This window comes from Astatotilapia calliptera, chromosome 3 (genome assembly GCF_900246225.1).
Source record: "Astatotilapia calliptera chromosome 3, fAstCal1.2, whole genome shotgun sequence".
Classification (NCBI taxonomy): domain Eukaryota; kingdom Metazoa; phylum Chordata; class Actinopteri; order Cichliformes; family Cichlidae; genus Astatotilapia; species Astatotilapia calliptera.
Window position 1 is genome coordinate 5599648 of NC_039304.1, and position 26160 is coordinate 5625807.

At 39.6% G+C, this 26160-nt stretch overlaps 1 protein-coding gene across 5 annotated transcripts in view; it reads left to right on the plus strand.

Moving 5' to 3' along the window:
• The window catches only part of sorcs2 (sortilin-related VPS10 domain containing receptor 2), a 367598-nt gene that overhangs the window by 80482 nt on the left and 260956 nt on the right, over window positions 1-26160 (plus strand). For all 5 annotated transcript variants that reach the window (XM_026160567.1, XM_026160560.1, XM_026160578.1 and 2 more), the window contains exon 2: window positions 8601-8668. In XM_026160567.1, the coding sequence (XP_026016352.1) occupies window positions 8601-8668 (68 nt within the window). The remainder of the gene's footprint in view (window positions 1-8600; window positions 8669-26160) is intronic.

Sequence of the window (26160 nt, forward strand, 5' to 3'; positions counted from 1 at the left end):
TACTGGGAATTTAGGAATTTTCTACTATTCCCATCCTTAGTAGTTAGTAAAAGCCTGAGAACATGTCCAGCTTCTTGTTTCTTTGCTTGCCTTAGAGATTGACAGTACACAGCTAGATGAGGCCAGTTGGTTTTACCTTTCAGGACAGGGGCTGACTACCTAGAGACAAGTTAAGCTAGGTTCTTGGTCCCAATCACATCGTCCCCAGTAACTTGCTCAAATTGTTGAACAGATTTTAGGGCCAGAAAGCTCATCTCAGTCCCTCAGCTTCATCACTTACTGTCACCATTAGAGCCCTCAGACAACCAATGACAGTGTCCTATTTTATTTCTAATGCCCCTTTAGCCTTTTTTCCCTGTGCTACCCATTGTGAGTCTGTTCCCTTTCTCTCCATCTTGTTGTTCTCTGACTCTAAACCTTGTCTTTTCTTGCTTCATGTGATGCCCTTTTTCCTACTTACCCATTCTCAACAGTTTTCCCTTTTCAGCTCTTTTCTTTGTCTTTTGGTTTTGTGCCATTTTCTTTTATCTTCCCTTCACCCACTATATCCTATACTTCTCTTATCGTTTCTTCTCCCACCCCCGCTACTTTCTGTCTCAGTCCCAAAGGCCTTGGGCTCCCAACAGTGGATTATCACACATCTAAGGAACTGGGCTCACTCTGTGCTGTTAGCTCCAATTAGTTGTGGGATAGCACAGTCAGTCAGTCTTTTAGGTTCTTAACTGGCAACATTATTTTCACAATTCCATGTGCAGAAATATTTATTTGAATGGACAAATAATTGTTGTTTGGGAATATATTTTTAAAATGTGTCTTGATGATACCCTCTTGAGATTGCAGTGGAATTACAGTAATATGTGTTACCAAAGATAGCCACTATTGTGCGTACACCCCATAATTTAAGAGAATTGGGGCAGGATGCGCACGTGCATTTGTGTGAACATCGCCAACCCTAAACTGTTCCAGTCTCTTCCTTGGATAACAGGCTGCCAATTTGATCAGCGCCCAATTATAGCAATTGTTCAAATATGGAAGAGGAGGAGGCTTAAAAAGAAGAAGAAAACTGCAGAGACTTAAGCAAGACTAGAGATCAAAAAGGGAAGATGGAAACCACAAAAAATAGACATCAAAGAGAAGAAAATGCCAAATGATGGGTGAACAGGTAGAAAGAGAAAGTAAAGTGATAAAAAGATTTTGATTCCAAAAGATATATACAAATGACTCTCAGATCCAACATGAAGCAAATCAAGGACAAGTTTGACTGAATTTGCTATTATTTTACAGAGACAAAACCCTAATCGTTGGTAGTAAGATTCAGGAAACGTGGTCTCTGAAAGAAAAGAAAACTGAGAGAAACTAGTAGGTTTTTTAGAAGTGTCACTTTGAGTGCATTTTGAAACTCTATAGATGGTGAATTAAAAAAAACAAACAAAAGTACTGCAGCTGCTTCCTGTATTAGCAAATGCATCTGTATAAGTCCACAACTAAAATCAAGTGACAAAGTAAATGCCATGCCCTTTTCATTTTGCAGTGTCCAGAATATTTCTGTTAAACTGGAGCTCTCTGTAAAGTTTTCTTCTCTGCTTCAGTAGATGCTTTTCTTAAAATGCCTTTTTCACATTTTAATAGTAGAGGTGGTCCATTATTGTGATTTCTGAAACATGACCAATAATTATAAAGGAGTTGAAGAATAAGAGACAATTTCACAAACCTCTTTAACCATTCAAAACATTTCACATAGCGTATGTAGAGGAGACGAGAATAACAACATCAAATTAGTTGCACGACTGTCTCCCACAGTTCATCTGGCCTCCAGATGCGCTCCCACTCCACCTGAGTGGGCCAAGTTGTTAGAGTAAAATCAGCAAAAGTCTTTTGTGTGGACAGAGCACAAGGAAAGCAGAAGCAAAGGTCCATGTAATTGCCCTCCCCTCTTCTCCTCCACCTGAGCCGATTAATGGATGGAGGCAATCTCAGACTACTTTTAAAATGGTAACGAGTGAGGGGGGCACTGGCTGGCCTCAGATAAAAAGTGTCTGAGGTCTAAGTCAAAAACAGTTTCTGCCTGATGTACCCACTCACTCCTATTAGTTCTGCTGAATATCAAGGAAGGGGCTAATGGGCAAGTATTTGGATGAATGAAGCACTTTATCCTATAGAAGAGTATGTTGGAGAGGATATGGTAAAGCCAATGAAATGTCCTACTTAAATTTTGAACCGAGTGTAAAAGTAGGTTGTCAAACTGACTTTCACTTATAGGGTATTTTCCCCGAAATTACCAACAGAGTAATAGAACTATCCAGAGTTATAAGGACACTCACATTCTTTGTCTCTGTTATTATGGCAGAGAGGCTGGCAACACTTTGCCAGTATATAGAAGTGCATCTCAGAACATCTGAGTGATTAGCTAGATGACAGTCGACTACAAAGGCCTGAGTCTGTGAATTTATTTCCCAAATTTGTTTGGGAAATGCCAGGATATTGTTGTTAAGCTACAATGTTATTTGCTAGTGCTGATGAAGCACAGAACGACAATGTTATGTGTCAACTGCCACAGTAGAATTAATCTCTTGTTAATATACAAGTCTAAGCTTATTAAGTCACAGTCTAGCTGGCATATGTCCTGTATTGGATAAATTAGGGATTAGGATTTGGGCTAAGATTAGGGTTTTCTTTGACAGGGTATTATAATGAGCTAGTCCAGTCCTGATTGACCTGTGCTTGAACATTGGGTCCAGATGCTTTGGAAGACTAGTGGGGAATCATTTCATCTCTCTAACATTCGCCTTGAATGTTATTCAGAATCATCCAAAAATTAGGAAAATCTAAAGTGTGCAACTATAATTTCCTGCTTCAGACGTCCCTGTAACTCTGTCATAATGATTAGGTCATCCTGTTTGATTCTCCACTTTACTAATAACCTCAATGAAATTTAAGTGAAGTTAACATATTATGCATATGTGTGTGTGTGTGTGGGGGGGGGGGGGGGGGGGGGGGGTTAAAATATGAGTTCCTCCCTTTTATTCCAGACTGTGATGAATTGTTTATGCGTGTGGTCCGTTTCTGGAAAATGTGAAGCGCCCCGAAGGGATGAGGTGGGGAGGGGGGTGTCGCACACTTAGAGGGAGCACTTGTATTTCACTGTTTTCACTTTAAAAATGAATGAGTGCATTCTTTCTCCTGAGCTCCAGAGTCTGTCTTTCTTTATTTCCCCTCAGTCCTTTTTTGCCTTAAACATTTTCTCCCACTTTGTCCTCAATAGCTGATTGATAACACTCTACTGTCACATAGTGATGGGAATGTCGCATGGACAAACAGCAGCTGTCAAGCTGGAGTTCACGGTCAGCTCGGCTATGAGCTTGACTCTCAATGGGGGCTCTTGTAGCTCTTGTTTTGCATGGAGTCATCCCGGGGTCTTGACCACCCTGTTGACTTTTTCCCAATAAAGGCTATTATCTCATTGTCTGCTAGCTTACAAACAAAAAACCACACAAACTGTCTGTAGTGGATCACTGTAGTTCTGGTATTACAAAATGGTTACGAGAGTGGAATGCTTCTTTCAGTAGGTTGCAGAGGTCACCCCAAACTTCCTTGGAATTAATTATGGAATTAAGTCGAGGATGCAGAGGCACGTTTCTGTCATTACTCATGAAGAAAATAGGCTCCCAGCTCATTTTAGCTTGACGTGTTTTATAGTACTTGTTGATTCTTACAATGATTCTGTGATTTATTTGAATAGAATTACAACTGGCAGGCATTGTGCTGTATTTTCTAAAAAGACGAGGATTTTTTTTCATACTGCTCTGGTTGGATTCTTAGCCCTTGCCAATTTTGCCCTTTAGTCCAATGCGCTGTATCTGCCAAGTGTAGTCATAGTCAACATACTGCTCCATACACTAGAGGCAATACAAGCATCTGGCTCCTGTGTTGTTCTGCAGTTTTGTCAATGTGGCTAGCTACGCTACTGCCAAATAAACGCTCTCCCTGCCTCCTGCCAGTAGTGATTTATAGCCAAATACATCCTTGCCCTGTCCACTTCATCCCCAAAGAAAAATCATTTTCCAATTGAACAGAATGTGGGCCTTGAGGACTGACACTACAGGGGGATCAAGAAACGGAATATTTTGTTGGCACGGCCATGTGGATGAATGATGAAAACCTAAGACTAACAGGTCTGATGTTAAGATGTTTTTCTTTTCACTTCTCCTTTTCATGCACATGACAGTGGATGGAATTGATGTGTACCACTCTTAGAAAGCTATAATTATAGATGTATAATGTAGACAGGGCTTACTCAGAAGCCGCAGGCAAAATGTATTTTGTGTGTGAGCAAGAATCCAAAAGGCTGTAGAGGTATGCATTTTCATGAGGATCTGCTTTTCCAACTTAGCTCTGGGAGATGATGTCTGTTCTGCATGTATTGACAGAATACGCTGCAACGCTTGGCTGAACCACGAAACCAATTCGCTGTGCTTTTATGTATTGTTAAGCTGTTCTGCTGTATCTCCAGTATTGCAAATCAATATAGTGATAGTGACATGATAAGAGACGATATAAAATAAAGCAGAGGTAAAAGTACCTTTTTGTATGGTGCCCACAAACGTGCCTGCTGCATCTTAGGATGTGTATCCATGACAACTTAGATTCTGGGCCGAGCTTTCAGCTTGATTCTCAGCAATCTAATGAACAATATAAAAAAGTTAATCAATATTACAATAAAAACAAAGGCTTGAGCCGGAGGCTTGAACGTGAATGATTAAAAAAAAAGCAAGAATGGCTTGGGGAGCAAAAGTACTAAGTGTACTGCACGATAGATCTAATCCTTGTGTCAAGGGACTGTCTGCCTGCATAGTAAGAGTGTGAAGCTTTGCACCAGTGTCTCATTAGGACAAGGACAGCTGTGCAGAGGCGGACAGCCTGTTTCCAGAGACACCGCTTGAGTCACAGTAGGCCAACGAGCAATTGGAGAACACTTGCTACATGCTGTGTGACTCAGAGGGCCACACGAATGCTCAGTCAGATATGGATGCTGATCCCTCATCAGGAAAGAAAGTTTTTGTGAAAGTCAGAAAGCAGCTTGGGCGTTGACACCGAAGCTGCTACCAGGGTTGTTATCAGTCCCAGGAAGCAGCCTGCAGCTCAAGGAGATGTCCTCTGTTCCAGTTTTCTGGAATCCATCAACATCTTTGGAAGCCAAGCCCCACTGGGGTTGAGACTCGTGAGTTTGGGTTGCTTTGAGCCAAGCACCTCAAGATTCCACTGAGAGGCTTTGATGGCAGTCTGCATTGTGGAAATTGGTGTAGAACAGTCAAAGCTTCTGTTTCTCCCCAGCTGTGGAGCTCCACAGCTAAACCAACCAACGAAAAGTCTTTCAAGACACAGTTAAACACCTGCCATGCCTCAGAGGAAGGACTTTTAAAATTTTCAGTGTTTCTTTTTTATTAACCATAGCCTAAATGCTAGAGGTTCCTGACACAAGAGGGCATTATGAAAGCTCTGGGCATTACTTTATGCTAGAGGGTATTTTATGAGGCTAAATGTTCTGACAGGGATGAAAATATATTTGATAAAATGGTTGGCCTGCAGCCAAGCATCTTATTAAGTCAGCCAAGCAAGACAGTACTGCTTTCATCCTATCTGACTAAGAAATCAACCAGACGCTTGCCTCCTGTACTTGCTTCATTTTTTAGAGGCCACCCAGTCTTTTCAGTCATTGTTTTTTAAAAATTCAAGGACCTTCAACCTGAAAATAAAACCCAAAATTATGTATGGTCACCACAGAAAATATGGTGATACAGACTGTGCTTTCTTTCTACATTAAGATGTATCAGGAAAGTCTGTCGTACAGTTTGCAGCTTGATTCTCTGAGAGCAGCCACATTCACGAATTGCTGTTGGCAGCTGACTGTGGGTTGGACCCCTTGGCCAATCAAGTCCCCTCTGCCTAAGGACACGCTTGGGATTTTCACTTGCTCCTCGAAATGTAAGCCAGCCTGTCAATCACAACTCCAGGCCCTCCTGTGATCCCTGACCCACTGGTACTCTTGCCATGGCAACACAAATCCCAGTAGACTTTGATGTCAAGAACAGGAGTTCTAAAAAATATGAAAGACAAGCATCTCTGATCCAGTGCAGACACACACAGATTATGCCCTGGATCAAAATGTCTTGGCCATATGAGTAATATATTAATTTATATTATATATATTATATATATATTAATCTTTTTTTTTATTTTATGAGAAATATCAGAACCATAGTATAACTGTCCCCTAAGCCCAAAATAAATCTATATTTAACTTAAAATAAACATTTCATCTTCAAATCATCCCTCCCAAAAATCTGCTTAAGCTAATTCATACGTGCACGAAGGAGGGGAGGAGAAAAGCTTTGTATTTGCTCTCTTTGGAAGCAAAGTGGCAAGCAATGCTATTATTTGTTCAGGGTAATAGTTTCTCCAAGCAGCTTCAAGCAGAACTCAGCATAAAAATCAGCAGCAGTGCAGATGGAGTTCCCCTGCGGTTGCATATGCTTGAAATAAGGAATATGAGAGATTAGTTTCAATAGTGGCCACTCATTCGTCACATTTATGCAGTTGTATTGACTGACCAGCGGTGCTTTCAAATATAAGTATGGATTAAAAACATTCCCTCAAAGAGTGTTTGAGCCTCAATACAAAAGTGACAAAAAACAAGGGAGAAAATTACACACGATATAATTTGGGATGGGAATTATTACGAATTTAGCAGTTCCAATACTGATGTCATTTATGGATTTGATTCCTTATCAATTCTCATCGGGTTCTCAGTTACTCTAAGTCACCACCACTAAGCAGCATATCAAAGGCATTAGATTCAGGTGACCCTGAGGTACAATAGGTGTAGGCTGCTGGAGCATTCGCATGAGTATTTTTTTCCAGTTACCTTTCTCACTCACTCTGTGTTAATAGACCTCTCTGCATTGAATCACACTTGTTATTAATCTCTCGCTCCCTTCCACAGCATGTCTTTTGTCCCGTCTTCCTTCTCTCACCCCAACCAGTCGTGGCAGATGGCTGCCCCTCCATGAGCCTGGTTCTGCTAAAAGTTTCTTCCTGTTAAAAGGAAGTTCCTTCCCACTGTCGCCAAAGTGCTTGCTCATATGGAGTAATGTGATTGTTGGGGTGTATTATTGTGAGGTCGCCTTGAGGTGACTGTTGTTGTGGTTTGGTGCTGTATAAATAGAATTGAATTGAATTACATTTATGCAAATGAATTGCATGCTGTGTGGTTAAATATTTGTATGTTGAAGGTCAGACGAGGGTGCTTCAGAGGGTTGGTTAGTTCATCTTGTAACCGGAAGGTTGCCGGTTCAATCCCCGGCTCTGTCTCTCTTGGTCATCGTGTCCTTGGGCAAGACACTTCACCTACCACCTACTGGAGATGGGCTGATGGTGCGATATGGCAGCCTCGCTTCTGTCAGTCTGCCCCAGGGCAGTTGTGGCTGCAACTGTAGCTGCCTCCACCAGTGTGAGAGTGAATGAATAGTGGAATCGTAAAGCACTTTGAGGGTCTCGAAAAGTGCTATATAAATGCAATCCATTACTATTATTTCCGCTCTTTGCTGTGGTCAGTATTGGGATCATTACTCAAAATGTAGGTAATGTATTGCACAAATTACACAGAAAACGTTTCTTAATAATAATGCAATACATTCCTCAATTGCTCTCAGGAGAAAGCAATTTGTTTTACACTTTACTCATTGCTTTACTTTTGCGTTTCTCCATAACATGATCATTGTCTCATAACTGCCATTTAACCACACAAATCTAAAGGCTAAAATTCCTAGTTACCCTGTTAGTGTATTAAATGCATTATTCTTATTTTGTTCATGTAGAAGTTACCCGTTGGGTCAAAGATATTGTGATGCCACTTGCCACAAACCTGCCACCTGCAGCCTGAAATACAACTGTGCCTCTCTCTCCCTCTCTCTCTGACAAGTTATAAATGAGTGTGAAGAAAAGTAAACTGATGCGATTAGAGGCCTGGTTCTGCATTGCTTTGATGTAAAAAAAATGATGTATGTCACTGGTGTCAGAATAATCCCACGTATAACCATGCAATCAAAACCATGTGTAACCACAGTCTGCATGAAGGTATGGACATTATCATTCAGGAAACAAAGACTGCAGGTGAAAGCACTGCTAAGGTCGGCCACACTGCTAGCTAATGCTAACTAATGTGATACGGGGTGTGGTTGCTGTTTGCAGTGTTATAGCTTGTGGAAAGTGATCTATATTGATTATAGATGAGTGTAATTAATAGTTTCAAATAGCTTTAACCTAATCTGTTTGATTATGCTCAGATCAGATTTTTTCCCCTTTAAACAGCTAGTTTATTAGTCACGACGAACATTACTAGTACAAAAAACTAGAATCACTAAGTCCACCTTAGTGACTTGAAGTAGTGCAGATAAAGCCTCGCCTTGTCATCATGTTGAGGTTTTGGGCAGCTGCTTGTAAGTCTAATCGCAGCTACCTAAAACTTAGCTCTAATTTCACTAACTAAAAAGTTCTCTAAATAACTGTCTAAATGTCTCTCTCTCCACCATGTGTTTTTGCAGGTCATCCTTATCCTAACCAAGTACTACCACGCTGACTCCACCAAGGTCCTGGAAAGCTCACTGTGGCGGTAAGCTGATCGTTTAGACACCATGTGTGCTCTTGCTGGATGTCTTTATGTCATGTCTGGCCCCACTGTCGTGCAGACCTTTCATCAGCAAATCGCTTCCCTTGAACAGGAAGGTCAGCACTGGTCTAGTTATCTCTCCGCTGTGCCTCTTCAAGGAGACAAGGGTGAGACAAGGGTGAAACAGAGCGCTAGGGCGGACAAAACATCAGCAGGCAGCTACAACTAAAGTGGTGGACCGGAGAGTGGCGCTGTGAGGCCAGAGCGGGCATCTGTTTGGGCAGATAGCATATCAGCATGGCACAGGGCAGGATGGCTGGCAACAGCAGTGCCAGGGAAAGGGGTCAAGTCTGGCTGGCACTGCTTCCTCTATTTAGCAAAGCACTTGTTCACCAAAAACCCTTCTCACTTCTCTCACATTTGAACAGTGGAAAATACAATGTATCCATTCCACACCACTTGACAACAAGTACATCTTGTTTGCAAACATATATTCCCATAGAATATTAACCTTCAACTAAATTTACTTCCTCTCCCACAGCTTTCTGAGTGCTGAAATGGAACTGAGCCTGACCTTGTAGATAATGGGGTAGAGGGACTTAATTATATTCAAATTTCCTAATAAAAACTTAGAACACAGACAAAATATTAGCTAAAATTAGACATCTAGAAGATATTCATATAGAGCAAAATGTGTCTGATGATTGTACTTAATTCATGCCATTCACCTCACCGAGGACTCCATGACTTCAAAGCTTCAGCCTCTCATTAGCTCTGACTGTTTGTCCCCCTGGAGGACTGATATGAATAATGTACATATTTTTCCCCTTCCCCTGTTGATGATTTAATTGTTGCACTGTATGAATAATGCTGGGGACTCTACTGGACAGCTCATTCAAGAAAGAAAAAATCCTCCAAATCACTGCCAGTTTAGATCTAGTTCACACTGAATTTCGAGAGAGGAGAAGCTGGCCTCCTGCCTGCTGCCATCACTGTCCAAAAACAGGAATTTCCATGAAATTAGCAGTATCCATACAGCTATCTGACCGTGTCTTGTTAGGCATTATCTGTGGGGTGTAACTCAAATCCTTTGTAGCTGTTAGTTTGGGATGGTGCATAGACAACCACATTTCTACGGCCTATAGGCTTTGAAGTCCCAAGGCTGTAGGATCAAATGAGAAAGATGGGGGAGGATGAATGGGTTTGCCGTCTTACCCTGTCAGGTGGTGTTCATCTAGAAGCCAGGTTTCACACGGGGGTAAAGTTAACAACAGTGAGAGGAGAAAAGAATTTCCAGGACAGATGAGTTAATGAACTGAGGTCGTATTATCGCCTGAGTAGGCTTTTCTTGTGACTATAAGCAAAATATACTGGTACCTAGTGGAACACTTTCACTTAATATTTATGACTGACCCAACAATCTTGGATACAAATTAGATTCATGTATACTCTTAAAAAAAGGACCAAAGTTAGCATTAAGATTCTGCTGTATTTACTAGTAACAGTGATTAATTGTACTATGATGGCCTTGAATGCTTGACCCCGACACTTCACACACTTACCGTTTTCATATAGGAATAACTGTTTGACTGTCAGAAAAAGCAGTTTAACAAAATGACCTAAACTCAAGCGCTGCTTACTGACTTTTTGAGACGCTTTTAATTGGATTTGGGGGACAGCTGACAAAAATCAAGAATGACATCCACATTCAATCCTGTTGCACAGAAAGGCAGACATTTTAATTATGGAGATGTCTGGTGTGATGGAACTTGAAGTCAAGTCTTTGATCCACGAAAGTGGTTTGACAGTGGACACAAAGCTAGATTTGTGCCCATTGTATTCAACTTGCTACTGTTTTTGTTACTGATCGGTTAATTTTAGTCACCAAAACTACTTGGTTAGGTGTATATCAGAGTGACAAGGCATTGTGTGACAGACCTGGGACTTGTTCTCCAGGTAAACAAAGTGATGTATAAGATGCCTGAATTGCTATATTGCCTTAATATGTGCTTACATAATGACAGTAAAGAGCCTTGAATCTTGAATTGAAAACATATGTTCAAATGTTTCTGTGAGACTAGCCTGGTACACTGAATGCTAAAGATCATCCGTGAGTAACCGTGACTTACCAAAACAAAGGCATAAACATGTCGTGATGTGGTTACCTTGGAGAAAACATGGGAAAGGCCTCTAAGCCATTGGCTAACTGCACACATTGAGCTGCCTTGCAGTTTTTCTCTAACAGTCAAGACTGTTTTCTTTTAATCAAACAGATAAACAAGTGGTAATCTTGTAGTTTAACAAAAATCCTTATTTTTCTTTGTCTTATTCCTTATATTTATCTTTATATTTATTCTGGAAGACACTGGAGGATTTCTACATGTCTGTCTTTCATTTTGGTATGACTGGCTCAAGGACCCATGCTATAGCATGGCTGATAAAACAGCTCCAAACATCTTGACTCATGAGAATGGCTCTTTGTGAAGGGAGAAGGGAAAAGTGGCAACAGGCATGAATCTTTTACTTGTGTTTCCACAAGTCCACATGTTAAAATAGAATATTTACTTGTACAAAGATTACTCAGATTCATCCGTGTAAGGCAACGCGAATACCTCTTGGCAACAGGTTGTCTTTCCCTGATTCATTGTCTTTTCATTTTGTTTAGGCCTCGGCCAATAATTGCTTATGTATCAGCAGTAATGTCATAATATTTTTCCATTCGCCAGAGTTGCAGTCAGAGTTTTGTACTACTGTGGGTTAGGTGTTTTAGCTCTAAGCAACTAAGGTCTAAATGTGATGTCTGAACATGTGTTTTGAATGTCCACCTTCAAGCCTGTAGATAAAACCAGTTTTCTTTGCCTCCTGCTCGCTGCTCTAATCTCCCTCCAAGAACTCTGAAGCTTTGTTTGTCTTTGTAGTCTTGACACACTTTGACTTTTTGAAAACATGCTTGGTGTTACATACAAAAACTAGTTGAAACATTGCTGAAAGGGTAACATAATTTCTAAATCCTGCTCATTCTGGCTCTTTTAAAATACTTAAAGTAGCCAGTCAAACAAAAATATGTATTATTATCAGATTGTCAATTCTGGTAAAACACTCATTCCATTACCTTTAAAGCTACTTTTGGCTGCTGCTTAATTTGACAAAGGCTTGCCACAGCACATCACAGTGTTGCGTGCTTGATTTGGCAGGGTATTTTGGGTTGGTCCTTCCTGTTGTAACCCTAAAAGAATTTGTGTTTCTTCCCAGGACTCACCCATGGATTGTTGCTCATAAGGCAAATGTGGAAACCACAACACTTTGGAGTCAGGCGCAAATCAAAACGTTTAGTGCGTTAATTTCAAGATATGAACATGAATTAAATAGCTAGCTACTGGAAGCACCGATGACCCTATATAATGTAAAAAAAATTCTACTCCATCACTCAGCTTTTAATATTTTTCAGTCCTGGTCTCTAAAGCGTTTGACAATGGCGGACAGTGTAGAGAATGCAAGGCAATACATAAACCCACGATATATTCCCACTCAGTCTTGCTCAAGGACACCAAAACAGGATATGTAAGGTCTTCTACCATGTATTATTTATTTATTTATTCATTTATTTATTTTTTACATCAGGTAGAGCTTCAGAGCAAACAGAAAGAAAGGCGCTTGGAGATTAGGCAAAGATGTGAGGATTTTGCCAGTGCATTACCAAACAACGTGACGACTGCAGGCTGACAGAACTCATCTTTAGACTCTGTGTTGCTCTGAGTGGAGCCATGAAAAACTCAGTAAACCTTTTTGATCCTCACACTGAAGGAGCAGATGTGCACTTCACTTTTTTGGCTTTGAATACTCCGTGCAAGTGTTTCTTATTTTTAGATGATACGTAGAACTTCACATGTTGGGCAGAGTCTGTCCTCTGTTTGCGATCTGGTGGCGAGTATGTGTTACAATGTGATATTTTGGTCAGATTATGAGTGAATTCATGTTTATACAAAAACAAATAAAAGGAGGATACATACTACAATTGCTCTTGTTGCACACTGGTTCAAACACTGGCTGTTTAAAGCTTCACCTCTTAGAGCTACTGCTTATGGGACTGCAGCTCACACTAGTCAAATGCAAGCATTTTACCCTCAGTTTTGCTTTAAAATATATTTATCCCCAACTAAACTTTTACTACTTTATTTCCTAAAATAAATATTTAATTGCACTTTAAAAACCCATGTTGATCACATTTTCACTTTCTCATCCATTACTCTAAAATGATCTAACCCAGGATACCAATATGTAATCCATGTCCTCCTATGCTCATCACACACTCCCATAAACACGGTTTTGGTGTTAGAGTGGAGGGGGTATTTATAATTCATGCCATCTTCACACATCTTTTGAAGAGGCGAAGAGGGCTGGTAGCCATCGTGCTGGGGGGCTTCACTGTTTCATTATGGATGAATAGATCGTCTGACAGCCTGGCACTTCTATGTACAGTACATCAAGCACACCATGGTTTCACAAACACAACTGCTGACAGCATGTGCATCATGTACTGCTCAGTTGTCAGATATGCACAACTGTCTTATCAACTATAACCACAGAGCCAGTTTTAATAGATGATGTTCAATTTTAAAATTAATAAATAAATATGGAAAACATCAGTTTAGCCAAAATTAAATTTTTTTGTGTAATATTATAGATGTGTATGGATTTCTTTGTTTCTCTTTTTATTCATTTTCACTTCTAAGAGTATATTATAATGTATGTGGTTTCCAGTACTCTTTAAAGAAAAGTAAGAGGAGCTAATAAACAACCTTATAGTAAACTACCTTACTAACCTTTGCAAATGATCAGTTAGCTGTTTTACAGTTAGTGTTACAAAAAATTTTAAGATAAAAGACAAATGGAGATTAGCCTATAATTAGCTTCACAGCTACAGTGATGGCTTTTTAAGTAATAGTTTAATTACTGACACCTTGAAGGCCTGTGATAGATAATGGTGATAGATTCATCATGAAGGTAAGATAAAAGATAAGATTAAAACATTAACAAATTTTATTTGTAATGAAATTCATGATGTCATTACAAGGTATGGTTAAACACAACCCTGACTCTTTGTCAGCTTGGCTACAGAGCTGGAAAGAATGGGGATGTCTAGGACAGAGGGCGATGGATTCTTTGACCACATTTTAACACAATATCGGGGAGTGAAAAGGAAATAGAAGAATGCATGAGGAATGCAGACGGAGTGTATTGCTGCCAGTTCTTAAGAACAAGAGTGATGTGCAGTGGTGTTGTAAGTAAAAGAGGGATAACAATGATGAGCCATATGATGAAGCTATGAGAAAGCAAGGTTAAGAAGAGTAGTGACAGTCAGTGAGCAGCATTATAGCTTCATGCACTACAGAACAATACAGATGCAATGTTTTTGGTTTAAGACTGTTGATGGAGACACCTAGAGGACAGCAACACTGTCTTGAGGTGTGCGGTAGCAATGATTCAAGGTGGGAGTGCAATTACACCTCTGAGCTGCTTCCTGCTTGCAGTGGTGATTGGCAGATAAACAGATGAGGTCAGGCTGAAGTCTCTGTGGACTATGAGGTTCATAGATGACATTGTGAATTGTAGCGAGGTGGCAGCGCTGAAGATATTAAGATTTCCACTAGGAGTGAACATGATGGAGAGGATTATAAAAGAGTATATCAGAAGGACAGCTCAGGGTGACCAGTTTAGAGACAAAGTTAGTGAAGCAAATTATGGACTTCTATAAATTTAAACAGCTACCTTGTGACTAACAGTAATGTCAAGATGGGCTGAAGCCATCTTTTTTATACACTCCGTCAATGCCCTGGAATAAGCAGGGAAAGTCTTGCAAGAATTGGAAATCCTACAGGTGCTGAAGCATCTGCTCGTATTGTTGGATATGCAAGCAGGTGGTTTTAAAGTTGTGGCTGATCAAAGCAGTGAACAGTATCATAGAGAGGCAAGTAGAGAGTACAGAGGCAGTGAAACCAGCGATAAATCCATACAGCTAATTGTGTATCTGCTTTAATTTGACTCAGTGTTTTGAAGTTGTTGCTTTGAGGCTTTTTTAGTCCAGGGGTAGCATCACAGCTCTAGCTCACTTCCCACTTTGATGCCTCCTTAATCAGTTTGTTTCAGAAGCTGAGTGTGTGTGTGTGTGTGTGTGTGTGTGTGTGTGTGTGTGTGTGTGTGTGTGTGTGTGTGTGTGTGTGTGTGCAACCTTACACACACACACAGTCATTCCACCATTACAAATGTGTTGATGATTAGCTCTCCCTGGGGTCCAGATCACATTTCCCCAAACTAAACCATGAGAGAGCCACAAAGTAGAAACACACGCTTTTGGGCTTAATCAAGACAGCGTGTTTCATTTCCCTTGTCCTTCTCTTTCCTTCTTTAACTCATCCTCCCCTCACTTCAACTTTATTTATTTTAGATTAATTCAGAACATTTTATTTCTTTCTCTTCTGTCTCTTTGTTCTCTCTGTGTTTCTGCCTCCGTCCAGATGGTCAGGGGTGGTGTAAATACTTAATCGAGGCTAGAGCATCGTCTTCCCTTCATCCCTACACACTTCACCTCCACCACCTCATCACCTCCCTCTTTCATGAATATTTCACAGCCTGGAGAGAAAGACAAAGAGAGGGAGAGAAGGAAAAAGACAGAGGTCTGCTGGTTACTTAAGATGGTAAGCAGGCAGTCTGTTCTCTAAACACAAGTGGTTCGGACCAGAAAACAGCTCTCTGGGGTCTTACCAATGTCCTGAGAGGATCTAGATCTGTATAAAACTTATTGAAACATTAAGATAAACAAAGAAATCTTAAACCATACTAAAGATTTAGAAACATTCTGATTAAATTACTTGATGAAAGAGTGTAAAGAAGGTATGGCATGACATAGAAAAGCCATCTCTATAGGACGAGACTCGACTCCCATCTGCATCTAAAGGACAAAGGTCACTTTTTCGAGGATGCCAATGTCCACATTTTGGACAGAGAAGACAGATGGTTTGAAAGAGGAGTGAAAGAAGGCATCTATGTCCACTGTGAACAATCATCTTTGAACAGAAGTGGTGGCTTACGACACCAACTGTCTGCCATCTAAAATCAAGTTTTGAGATCCCTTCCCAGACGCTTTAACTCAGTTCTTGGGTCATTTGACCTTAGTAGATCACATGATAGCGTGGGGATAGTCTTAATAAAAATATTAAATGCGACTCTTGCTGTACTGTTGGAATTTGCACCACTGAAACAGGCTGAACCAATTAAAGCAATTATTTGGAAGATTTTTGAAACCCAAACACAAAATACACTCATGACAGCAGCTAGCAATGTGGGATAGGAAAGCAATGAGAAAGTGAGCACTGATTGCACTGTGTTCTGTTTTTATTCAGCACATAATCATTTCTGCAACATTTCACAAGTGCAACACTTACAAATGAATCTCACTGAAATACTCTGAGAATGGATAGACAGTATATTCTAGGAACTCATTCTTGTTTTACACATACTCATGTGTGACCCCCTCATTCATTCGACCTGTAATTTTTTTTATGCTCTTCTGATATGAAACCAAAACACAAGCCATTACCAAAAGGCACCAATCACTGCTAACTTTCTTCTCCAAAGTTAGCAGTGATTTTCCCCTAAAAAGTGAACATATAAGCATTTGTTTTGCTTATGAAACATCATCAGACAAATTATAATTGTAAGAGTAAGTAATATTAAGCACTTTAAACAAAAGGTCATACTCTTTCTACCATTTATTGAAATTTGTTGGTAATAAGCAACAAATACACTGTAAAATAACATTTAAAGTTTGGGGTGCGATGCTTACAAAACAAGCAGAATATGGATGCGGGGCTTAGTAGATGGAGATGGATGTAAAGGATGGTGGAGGAAACCTCACTATCTGATTGGTCCTGCAACGTGGCCATGTATAGCACATTATACCATACAGTCTTTGTTAATGGGAAATAAATAAATATACATCATGCAGTTTTTCCACCTTTCACCCACCAAACTCCCCATCAAAGAAGGGCTTAATGACTGACTCTTTTTTTTGTGGGAAATCATTCAATTCAATTCAATTTTATTTATACAGCGCCAAATAACAACAACAGTCACCTTTAAGGTGCTTTATATTATAAGTGGATTAACACTTTGAGAAAAAACAATAATGCATAGAGAGAAAAACCCACCAATCATATGACCCCCTATAAGCAAGCACTTTGGCGATAGTGGGAAGGAAAAACTTCCTTTTAACAGGAAGAAACCTCCAGCAGAACCAGGCTCAGGGAGGGGCGGGGCCATCTGCTTCGACCAGTTGAGGTGAGAGAAGGAAGATAGAATTAAAGACATGCTGTGGAAGAGAGACAGAGATTAATAACAAGTATGATTCAAAGCAGAGAGGTCTACATCATGATACAGTTTTATCAGTTTTATTATGTTTATGTAAGATCTGAGTTTCCTAGCCCTGCAAGATGTCACCTGACATTAAAAAATGAAATATAATTGCAGAATGTAAAACTTTTAACAAGACATGGATTTCAAAGTTGGTTTTGTTGTTGTTGGTTTTTTTTACTGATATCAGAGGTAAATGTGATTAGTTGGGGAGAGCACATTGTTCTGTTTATAAACTTTAATTTTAACCACCATTATGTGACTAAACATGCAGAGTAAAACAAAAACTTAACTGAGCCAAAGTAAATGTGCACATGTGAACTATTGCTAGCAAAGCTGCGTAAGCAACAAGGATTTCTTAGCAAGCATTACACATCCAGGGATGGAGCAGTCATCCCAGCTTTGTGATTTCCCCAAAAATCACAATAACAAGTAAACTTTTCTCAAAGTGTTAATTCACTTTTTCAAGTAAAAAAAAAAAAGAGGATTCTTTTCACTGAATACAAAAAACACTACAAATGGAGTAATTAAACAACAATAACATTAGCAATAGCACTTTGTATAAAGTTGAAAGTCTATGACGTTTTGCAGAAACATGCAATTTTTTGTTCACAAATGGTTTTTGGAATTTTGATTAATTAGTTTTTTTTTAACTATGTCTGTTTTGTTTTTCATTGTCTGATTGTAACATCTACTCTAATAAGTAGCACTTAATGAAGAAATAAAAATACTACTGAGCAGAACTGATTTTAATTTATTGGTGCAGTGCCAACACTTTCAGTTTCTCATGTGGCCCTTTGGGAAAATTAACTGCCCACGCCTCTATTACATGTATGTTATGCACGTTTCCACATGTTTTTGGCATATGTATGGGTAGCAGTCAGATCATTTTCACACTGCTGCAGCTGAGCAGGGCCATGAGCCCAACCATCTGGAAAACGTTTCCCATTTCCTCAAACATTCTTCCTGCAATGAATACATGTCCACAACTGCACACAGCTGGAAGAGAGCAGGAGAGAGGGAAAATGTGAGAGTTCATAGCCAGAGAGTTCAAGGCTGTCATACAATCATTCTTTCTTTGTCACCGCTATCTGCCTTCCATTTGTTATCTTTCTGCTAAAAGGACACTCTGAATTCTGGACCACATACGGTTGAATAATGCACATCAAACCTGTTTAACCTTTTGCATTTGGTGCTCAAAATATAGATAGCTTTGTCTACTTTTTATTCTCTTTATGAAGTAACTGTCCTATCTTTTTAATGTACCCGTCTTGGTTCGGACATTAGAGGGAAAAAAAAGTATTCAGTCACTTAAAACGCAAATCCAGGGGCTGCTGTTAAAGAAAAGTACATGCAAGCAGGGTGTCATGCACGCAAGGCTTTATCCTCACAAGCAAGGCGTGTCGGGGTAAAGCCAAAGTTTCAGTTGAAAAATATTTTATTTTGCATGATCAGCAGGGTGTGGAGAAGTTAGCTGGAAATTATCTGGAAGTACACACTCTTGTTTAAACATGTACACACACAAACAAAGTCTAAGATGTATACAGCAGAAAACAGAAACTGAGCCTTTAGTTTGTACCTGGAGCAGGTTTGCTCTCTCAGCTGACGACAGACACAGTGACACCGCAATGAAAAACAATCACACAGCCTACAAGTTTGGTATTTTTCCCCACCAAAACTGCTTCTGGAATGAAATGACAGGTGTGTGTGTGAATGGCTGGCGGTTTGCTCTAATCTAATAAAAGCAGTTTATGTACTTGGATGGGTTTTGATTGTGTAACTATAAAGCTGAAACTGCCCATTTGGCCAATGGTAGTCAGTGCTAAGTAGCTTTGAGTGTTGTAAACCAACACCTTGTACCATAATTACTGTACAATACAAGGGTGTGTGAATGATTTGGTTAAGTGGGAATGAAGGTGAAGAAAGTTGGGACTTTAGAGGAAGGACTGTGGTCTTGAATGTTTCATTTATTATGGACAATCCAGATTTCCTGTTGAAACAGCACTGTTCTACTTTTATTGGCATAAAAAGACAACATAAGGTCCAAAATAATATTTCCTATTGAAGCTCAAAAAATGGTTCAAGGAACATGTTTTTGCTTACAAGCTACTTTAAACAAGTGTGTGTCATTCTATGCACTTTAACTGTTTACTCAGTTATGAAACACGTAACTGACAGGGGTATTCGCTAGGATTGCTGCAAGCTGTGAAATAAGACTGTCATCATAAAGGTTTTCATGTTTTAGTACCTTTTTTTAGAAGATTTGTGTCAGAACAAGGATTCATCTAAAAGCTGCAGGACAGTCACTCTCCAGGACTGGAGTTGGACACCCCTGCCCTAATACATCAAGTAGTCCATTTGTAGCCAAATTAGACGATACTAAAGGCATTGTAAGAGAGACTTGGTACTCAAAAAGTCTTCTTCTTATTCCAGCTGCTCCATTTAGGGGTCACCACAGCAAGTGGTCTGCCTTTTCCTCACCCTATCACCAGTCCTCTTCTGTCACACAAACTCTCTACTTGTCCTGCTTCACTACATGGACCTCTTCTGAGGTCTTCCTGTTATCCTCCTGCCTGTCAGCTCCCTCTTCAACCTTATCTCTCTAACTTTGTTTCCAAACCGCTCACCATGAGCTGTCCCTCTGATATACTCATTGTCCGTTCTGGTCAGTCCCTGTGAAAATCTTAATATCTTTAAGGTTCTCACTGACAAACGTCAGTGAGTTACTCCACCTCTGTCTTTTTGTCAGCAAACCATACATCATGGCAGGTCTCAGTACCATCTTGTAAACGTCCTTTTCACTCCTGCTGGTATCCTTCTCTCACAATTCACCCCTGATGTTCACCTCAATCCACTCCACCCTGCCTGCACTCCTCTCTTGTGCACTCTCCATAGTTTTGGATGTTTTAACCCAAGTATTTAAACTCATCTACCTGCACTAGCTCTACTCACTCCATGTTCACCTTTCCACATGCTTCCCTCTCATTGACAAACTTACTGACTTCATTTCTCTTCTCCAGTGCATATCTCCACCTCTCAGAGTGTTCATTTAATACCTGCTTCAAGCCTGTCCTTTTAGCTTAGCAATTAGGAGTTAATCAAATTGTTTTAATACCAACAGGAATGCTCGGTAAAACAACAGCCTATTCTCAGTACCAGAGCATCCAATACTGCTGGTGCAACAGTGCTGTCAGCATCTCAGAGAGACACACAAGATGGCTTTTATTATTGTTGTGATACACCAGGTTATGGCAACAGCAGGCTCTACCTCAGAACCTCTTAAATATAGAGATGGTTATTGAGGACATTTAAATACACTAGCTAGCTAAAAAAGTCAGTTTTCAACATGCAGGGTTATAACTGTTCAGAGACATATTGTAACCCATACCCCGATCTTTTCCTAATTTGAATCAATAAGTTTAACTTAGCTGTTTTAGGTTTCTAAACCAAAGACAAAAAATAAAAATGAAATTAAAGTCAGCAAAACAAAACACAGTACAAAACAAAAGCTTCCAACCTGGCCGAGAAACTTAAGCTAGCACCCTCCTAAGCCTTATCTTAATACTGACTTCAGGTTTGGGGTTTGTTTTAAGAGAAGTTGTAAATTTTCACTATAACCACAACATACTCTAAGTAATAAATAAAGTAATAAATAATCAGTATTAATATCCTTTTGTCCTAATTATTTTCTCTGGAATCATAAGAGCATCAATTTATGTACAGAAGGCAGTGGACCCTGGGCACCTGTAACAAATCTCTAAAGCTGAAGCTGAGAACAAAGAAGAGAAGTTGAAGACTGTGTCCTCACAAAGCCTGACATTCCACAGGAGGTGGAATTCTTTCACCAGGCACACACACACACACACACACACACACACACACACACACACACACACACACACACACACACACTGTCACACCAGAGTGGGCGAACTCTTTTATCTGAATAGCCTTGGCATTCCCCATCTCTCCATCATCAGTAGCAGTTTAGTGGTCACACAGAGCTCTTCATAAAGTTTATTTATGACCTGGCCATCATCAGAACAATGAGCCTTTCAATAACAAGGCACGGATAATTACCATAAAACAATGGACATTACTGCCTTAATGATGTTGTTAAGATATGCGCACTGCAACCATTGTATGAGCTTCTGATGTGAAGTTGCGGGCCTGACCGAGGATGCAGGCAGGAGGGTTAGGCACTTTTTCTAAGCATGCATGATGAAGTGAAATGTTGAATGGTGGTTCTGTGAAGTATGAGAAGAGTGCTGAGTCAAGAAATTACATAACATCTTCAGAGGGCACCTGATTTATTCAAATAAAGGAAGTGTTTCAAGTGTTTGATTCTGTTCATCTGGACGTAGCGTTTTCAGTGAGAGAAACATTTCATCACTCATCCAAGTGACTTCTTCAGTCTCAGCTGACTGCAGGTTTCGCCAATCTTATAAACAGTACATTTGCATAATGACTGAAACCAGCTCACTGAAGGAACAATGAGCTGGGAGGTCAGTTCCTTGATCATCAATATGCAAATTCTCATGACCATTGATCAACAACCACTGATCAAAGCTTTTTCTGTTCCAACCATCCACGCGCTTCCGCTTGTCCATTTCAGAGCTATTTGCTAACTAGCGAACAAGTTGCTAAACTAACAGCTGCTGGAACTTATAGCTGGCCGGTTATCAGCTGACTAAGGTACTCACCTGTGAAAACCAATGATGGCTGAGGAAGTTAAGGAAATTAAAAAGTCGCTTGACTTCCTTCAAATTGCTTGACAGTGACAAAGAGGAATATAAAATGGATGTTGTGGCCAACAGCTTAAAATAATTCTTTCTTGTTGTTGACCAAACTTAGCAAGAAAAATCACTGATCCTGGGCTAACAGAGGGAAATCTGGATACTTTGATAGGTAGAAATGTTTTCTCTGTGTTCCGTGTGGCTATGAATGAAAAGGAAATTTTCAAATCTGATAATAAGAAATCTTAAAATTGTAATGATATTTGTATGTCTATGCTTAAAAAAGGTCACTTAGGGCATTAAAAAAAACCTTTACAAACATTTTTAATCTATTATTTCAAGCCTATGTATTTCCTGACAAAATGAAAACAGTAAAAATTATACCACAGCTCAAATCTGGCAACAGACACCACTTTACAAACTACAAGCATGTTTCTTTAATACTTCAGTTTTCAAAAACCCTTGAAAACCTGTTTTGCAAAAGTATGCCAGTAAGTAAAGGATTGACTCTAAATCACTATTATCATTATTAGACTCAATAGATTACATCACAAACTCAATAGATAAAAACAAACAACAACAACAAAAAGAAAATGTGGTAGACTGTTTGATCCAATAGATCATTATGTATTAATTAAAAAAAAATGAAAATAACATCAACTCGACATACGTGTTAACAGTATTAAAACTGACACTGTGTAATATTTTCTGCTCTGCTGAGACATATACTGGAAGAGATGACTACACAAATGAATAGTTGAATTGAAATTGAAAATTTGGCTTAATAAAAACAAATTATCATTAAAATTGAACAAAACGAATGTTATATGAAAATAGCAAATTAAATTCACATGGGAACAATGTTTAAAAATGTATTTATTTATTCATGTTTTGAGGTAAAAACATGGAGTTGTAAGAATATGATAATATTGTTATTGTTGTCCATGTTTATATTTATAAGTAAGCTGGATAAGTAATACATGATGACTTATGGACCAGGGGTGGGATTAAATAAGTGTGACTCCTTTTTACATATGGAGACTAAATCAGCAAAGCTGGTGCTAGAATCTCGGGTATTTTTGCTTTATTCTTGTATCCTTTTCGTACAAGCTTTAGTACAAATAAAGAAAAATAAAGCTTGTGTTGTTTTTTAGTTCATTGTTTTGATTTAGTCACCACAGCACTGCTTGCATCACTGCAGGGCAACCTGCATGTGGGGAATAAAGCCTTGATTGATTGACTGATTGCCATAGCTTGTATAAAAGTTCTACAAAAACTATCAATTTGGTATTAACTGCAGATGAGAACAACCAGCAACTTACTCACTAGTGTCGAGACTTCAGTTCATAATTGTTAGTCTGCCGGCCTATCATCCACTCATGGTTCTTGCACTTGCTACAATCAGCTGATTTCAGGAGGAAAATAGTGTGACATACTTCAGCTGGATATGGACATTACTTTTATTTCTATGGCACAAAAAGGACTAGAGTGTGAAAGTAAAGTGAAAACGACATCCAGGCAGAAACAACGATATTAAGCTTCTAGCACAGTGGTTCCCAACTTTTTTTGCTGGGCCCCCGTTTGTTTTACACCCCCCCCCCCCCCCCCCGCACAAATACATCCTCCAACCACGAACACCCATATTTTGTTTTCAAACTCCATTGCGATTTCTTTCACACACGGAGGGTTTTTTAAAACTCAGTTTTTGCGTGTACGTGTGGATGAGGAATACGGAGGGGGAACAAATTGTGGCAGGATCAGCCTGATGTTATTTGTATCCCACGGTAACTTTACTGTATAAAGAGCTAACATCTCCAAAATGTCAGGAGTAGTTAGTCATTACAACAAGTGTTTGTGAACTAAAAATCAAGAATGTGGGATGCTGTTTGTCCGTGATTTGGAGAGCCCAGCGCGTGCTCCCTATGCAGGGGAAACTAATTCTGTTGCGCAGATACCTGCCGTGGCACCTGTGCAGGTGGAGCCAAAGGGAAGATATGCTTCATCATATTTTCTAGTCTTTGGCTTGGAAGGGAGTTGGTTTGGAACCATATTTGGCTTTCGTGGGGGAGCCCTGTCAAAAACCTGTCCATTATGCTAGCAGTGTCCAAGCACTCTTTTTTCTTTTTTCCACACTTTGCGAACCTCTGTTCTAGCGCAACCCTGTGTGGCTCATTGCACACATCTGCACAAACAGCATGCTAACGCTAAGCTAGCCAAGGACCCAGAATGATGCTACAGCTGAGTGAATCCTGATCCCAGCCCAGCATTCAGACCCTGAACTTCAACAGGTAACAAATTAACTTCTACCTTTTCTTCACCCTGAAGTCTCTCTGTGTGGGCTTTGTGCTCCTACTTAAATGCTAAGAAAGTGCGTGTATGTGTGCGATATGGATTTGTGTTGGTGTGTGGGACTGTAGCATATAGGGTTATATTGCGAGATGGTAATTATGAGACAATGCTTTTCAGCCCATCTTCCACAGAAATGCAAAAGTAATATAACGAGGAGTAAAACAAACAGCTTTGCTCTTCTTCTGGGTGTAATTAAGTAACATACTGAATTGGTTTTACGGACAGTGTTCTGTGTGTAATATGTGTAATGTATTAATTGTTTTGTAATAATGTCCCCAACATTGATTACAACTAAGAGGCAAAATATCAGATTAAAATACCAGCATGCAATTAATGGTGGTGAGTCTCAAAGTGGATCCAATGAGAACCCGATAAGAATTCATGTGATGTTGAAAATGGACTAAGAATTACAAAATTATAATCAATTCTAATCCCTAGCTAGATGTCGGCTCGTTTTCCTTTTCAACTTCATAATTAAAAACTTAAAATCTGCAATAACAGTTTTGTTTTGGGTTTTTTGGCTAATTGGAGGTAGCAAAATAAAGTTTATTTGTTCTGTAGTTTAATTCAGGTTTTTTTTGTGAAAAATGTTTTGCTATTCAAAGTTACAACTTGCCATTGGATTCGAACTGTACAGAAGGTTTTTAAAATGTCTGTAAAGTTTTACAGCAAGTCAGCTCGGGCCCTTGGAACATGCTCTGAGGTTCTTGGAGCAGTAAATGTAGCTTCTGTTCCCGAAGACAGTTAGCATGCTGGGCATCTCTCTGTGAAAGTGCTTCAGGGGAAAAGCATTATTACGTAATCTGAGCCAACATTTGTCTGTGCCAAAGAGGTGGCATTTGGTTAGACAGTGCAGCTGTAAAACCTTCCCTAAACTCTGTGGATAGTTCTGATCCAGAGCTTCTGAGCAGGCGAAAGGATACAGGAATGTGTCCAAGCAAAGGGGGCTGATCCACTAAGTAATCTGGCAAGGGCCATAACAGTCACGTGTTCTTTTTAGGTAAAGACCTGCTGATGAGGGCCGGTTGAAGGTGGAGGACAGAGGGACAAAAGTTTCATTTACCCATGAACACTTTGAGGCAGTGGGCCTTCTATGTGAGATCCATAGCTGGCTTCAGAGATTAACAGATTGGCGGCCAATTTTACATTTGGCCAGGAACAGAGTGGAAGAGAGAGCAATCAGTGGAAACAAATGTGGGGTGTTACTATTGTTACAGAACTTTGTAAGGGCTGTTAGGGTGCTGAAATGACCAGCAGGATACTTTACGATGTGATGAATCTCATCATGCTTCATCAGTCTTATACTTGTTTTTTTATTCTGATTTTCTCTATGTGTCTCTTTGGATGTAATTAAGGTGTTTAGGTACATTTGAAATAAAAAGTGTAAAATTATCCCTTTTTGTTAATTTTAAAAGGCTTGGATCTCTTGGATCCTTTTTCTGTTCCCTTTTCCCACCGTTTTATTCGGAAAAATGTAATTAAAAAAACACACACATACAGATCGAAATTAAATAATAATAGATTGGATTTATATAGCGCTTTTCAAGGCCACTATTCATTCACACGCTGGTGGAAGCAAGCTACAGTTGTAGCCACAGCTGCCCTGCCAAGACTTGCCAAGCAGCTGCCCTGGGGCAGACTGACAGAAGCGAGGCTGCCATAACGCGCCATTGGCCCCTCTGGCCAACACCAGCAGTAAAGTGTCTTAAAGGCTAGTAAAGGCTGGTGAGTCTAAAGCAAACAGGAGAAGACAGCTCGGGAAGCTGAGTGAGTTGTGATGAAAAACATAAAAAATAGGGACAACACAGACTAAATAAACACAATCCTAACCCAGAATGGGTATTACAAGCTAAAATGAACTTAATATAAGGGACAAATTGAAGGAAGTAAAAACACAGAAATGTTATACAAAGGTTATAAATAAATTAAAGAAAATGTAATATAGTTAAATAACATTATAAGTACTGATGGGAAAGAAGAACCGGTTCCCAGTGGGTATGG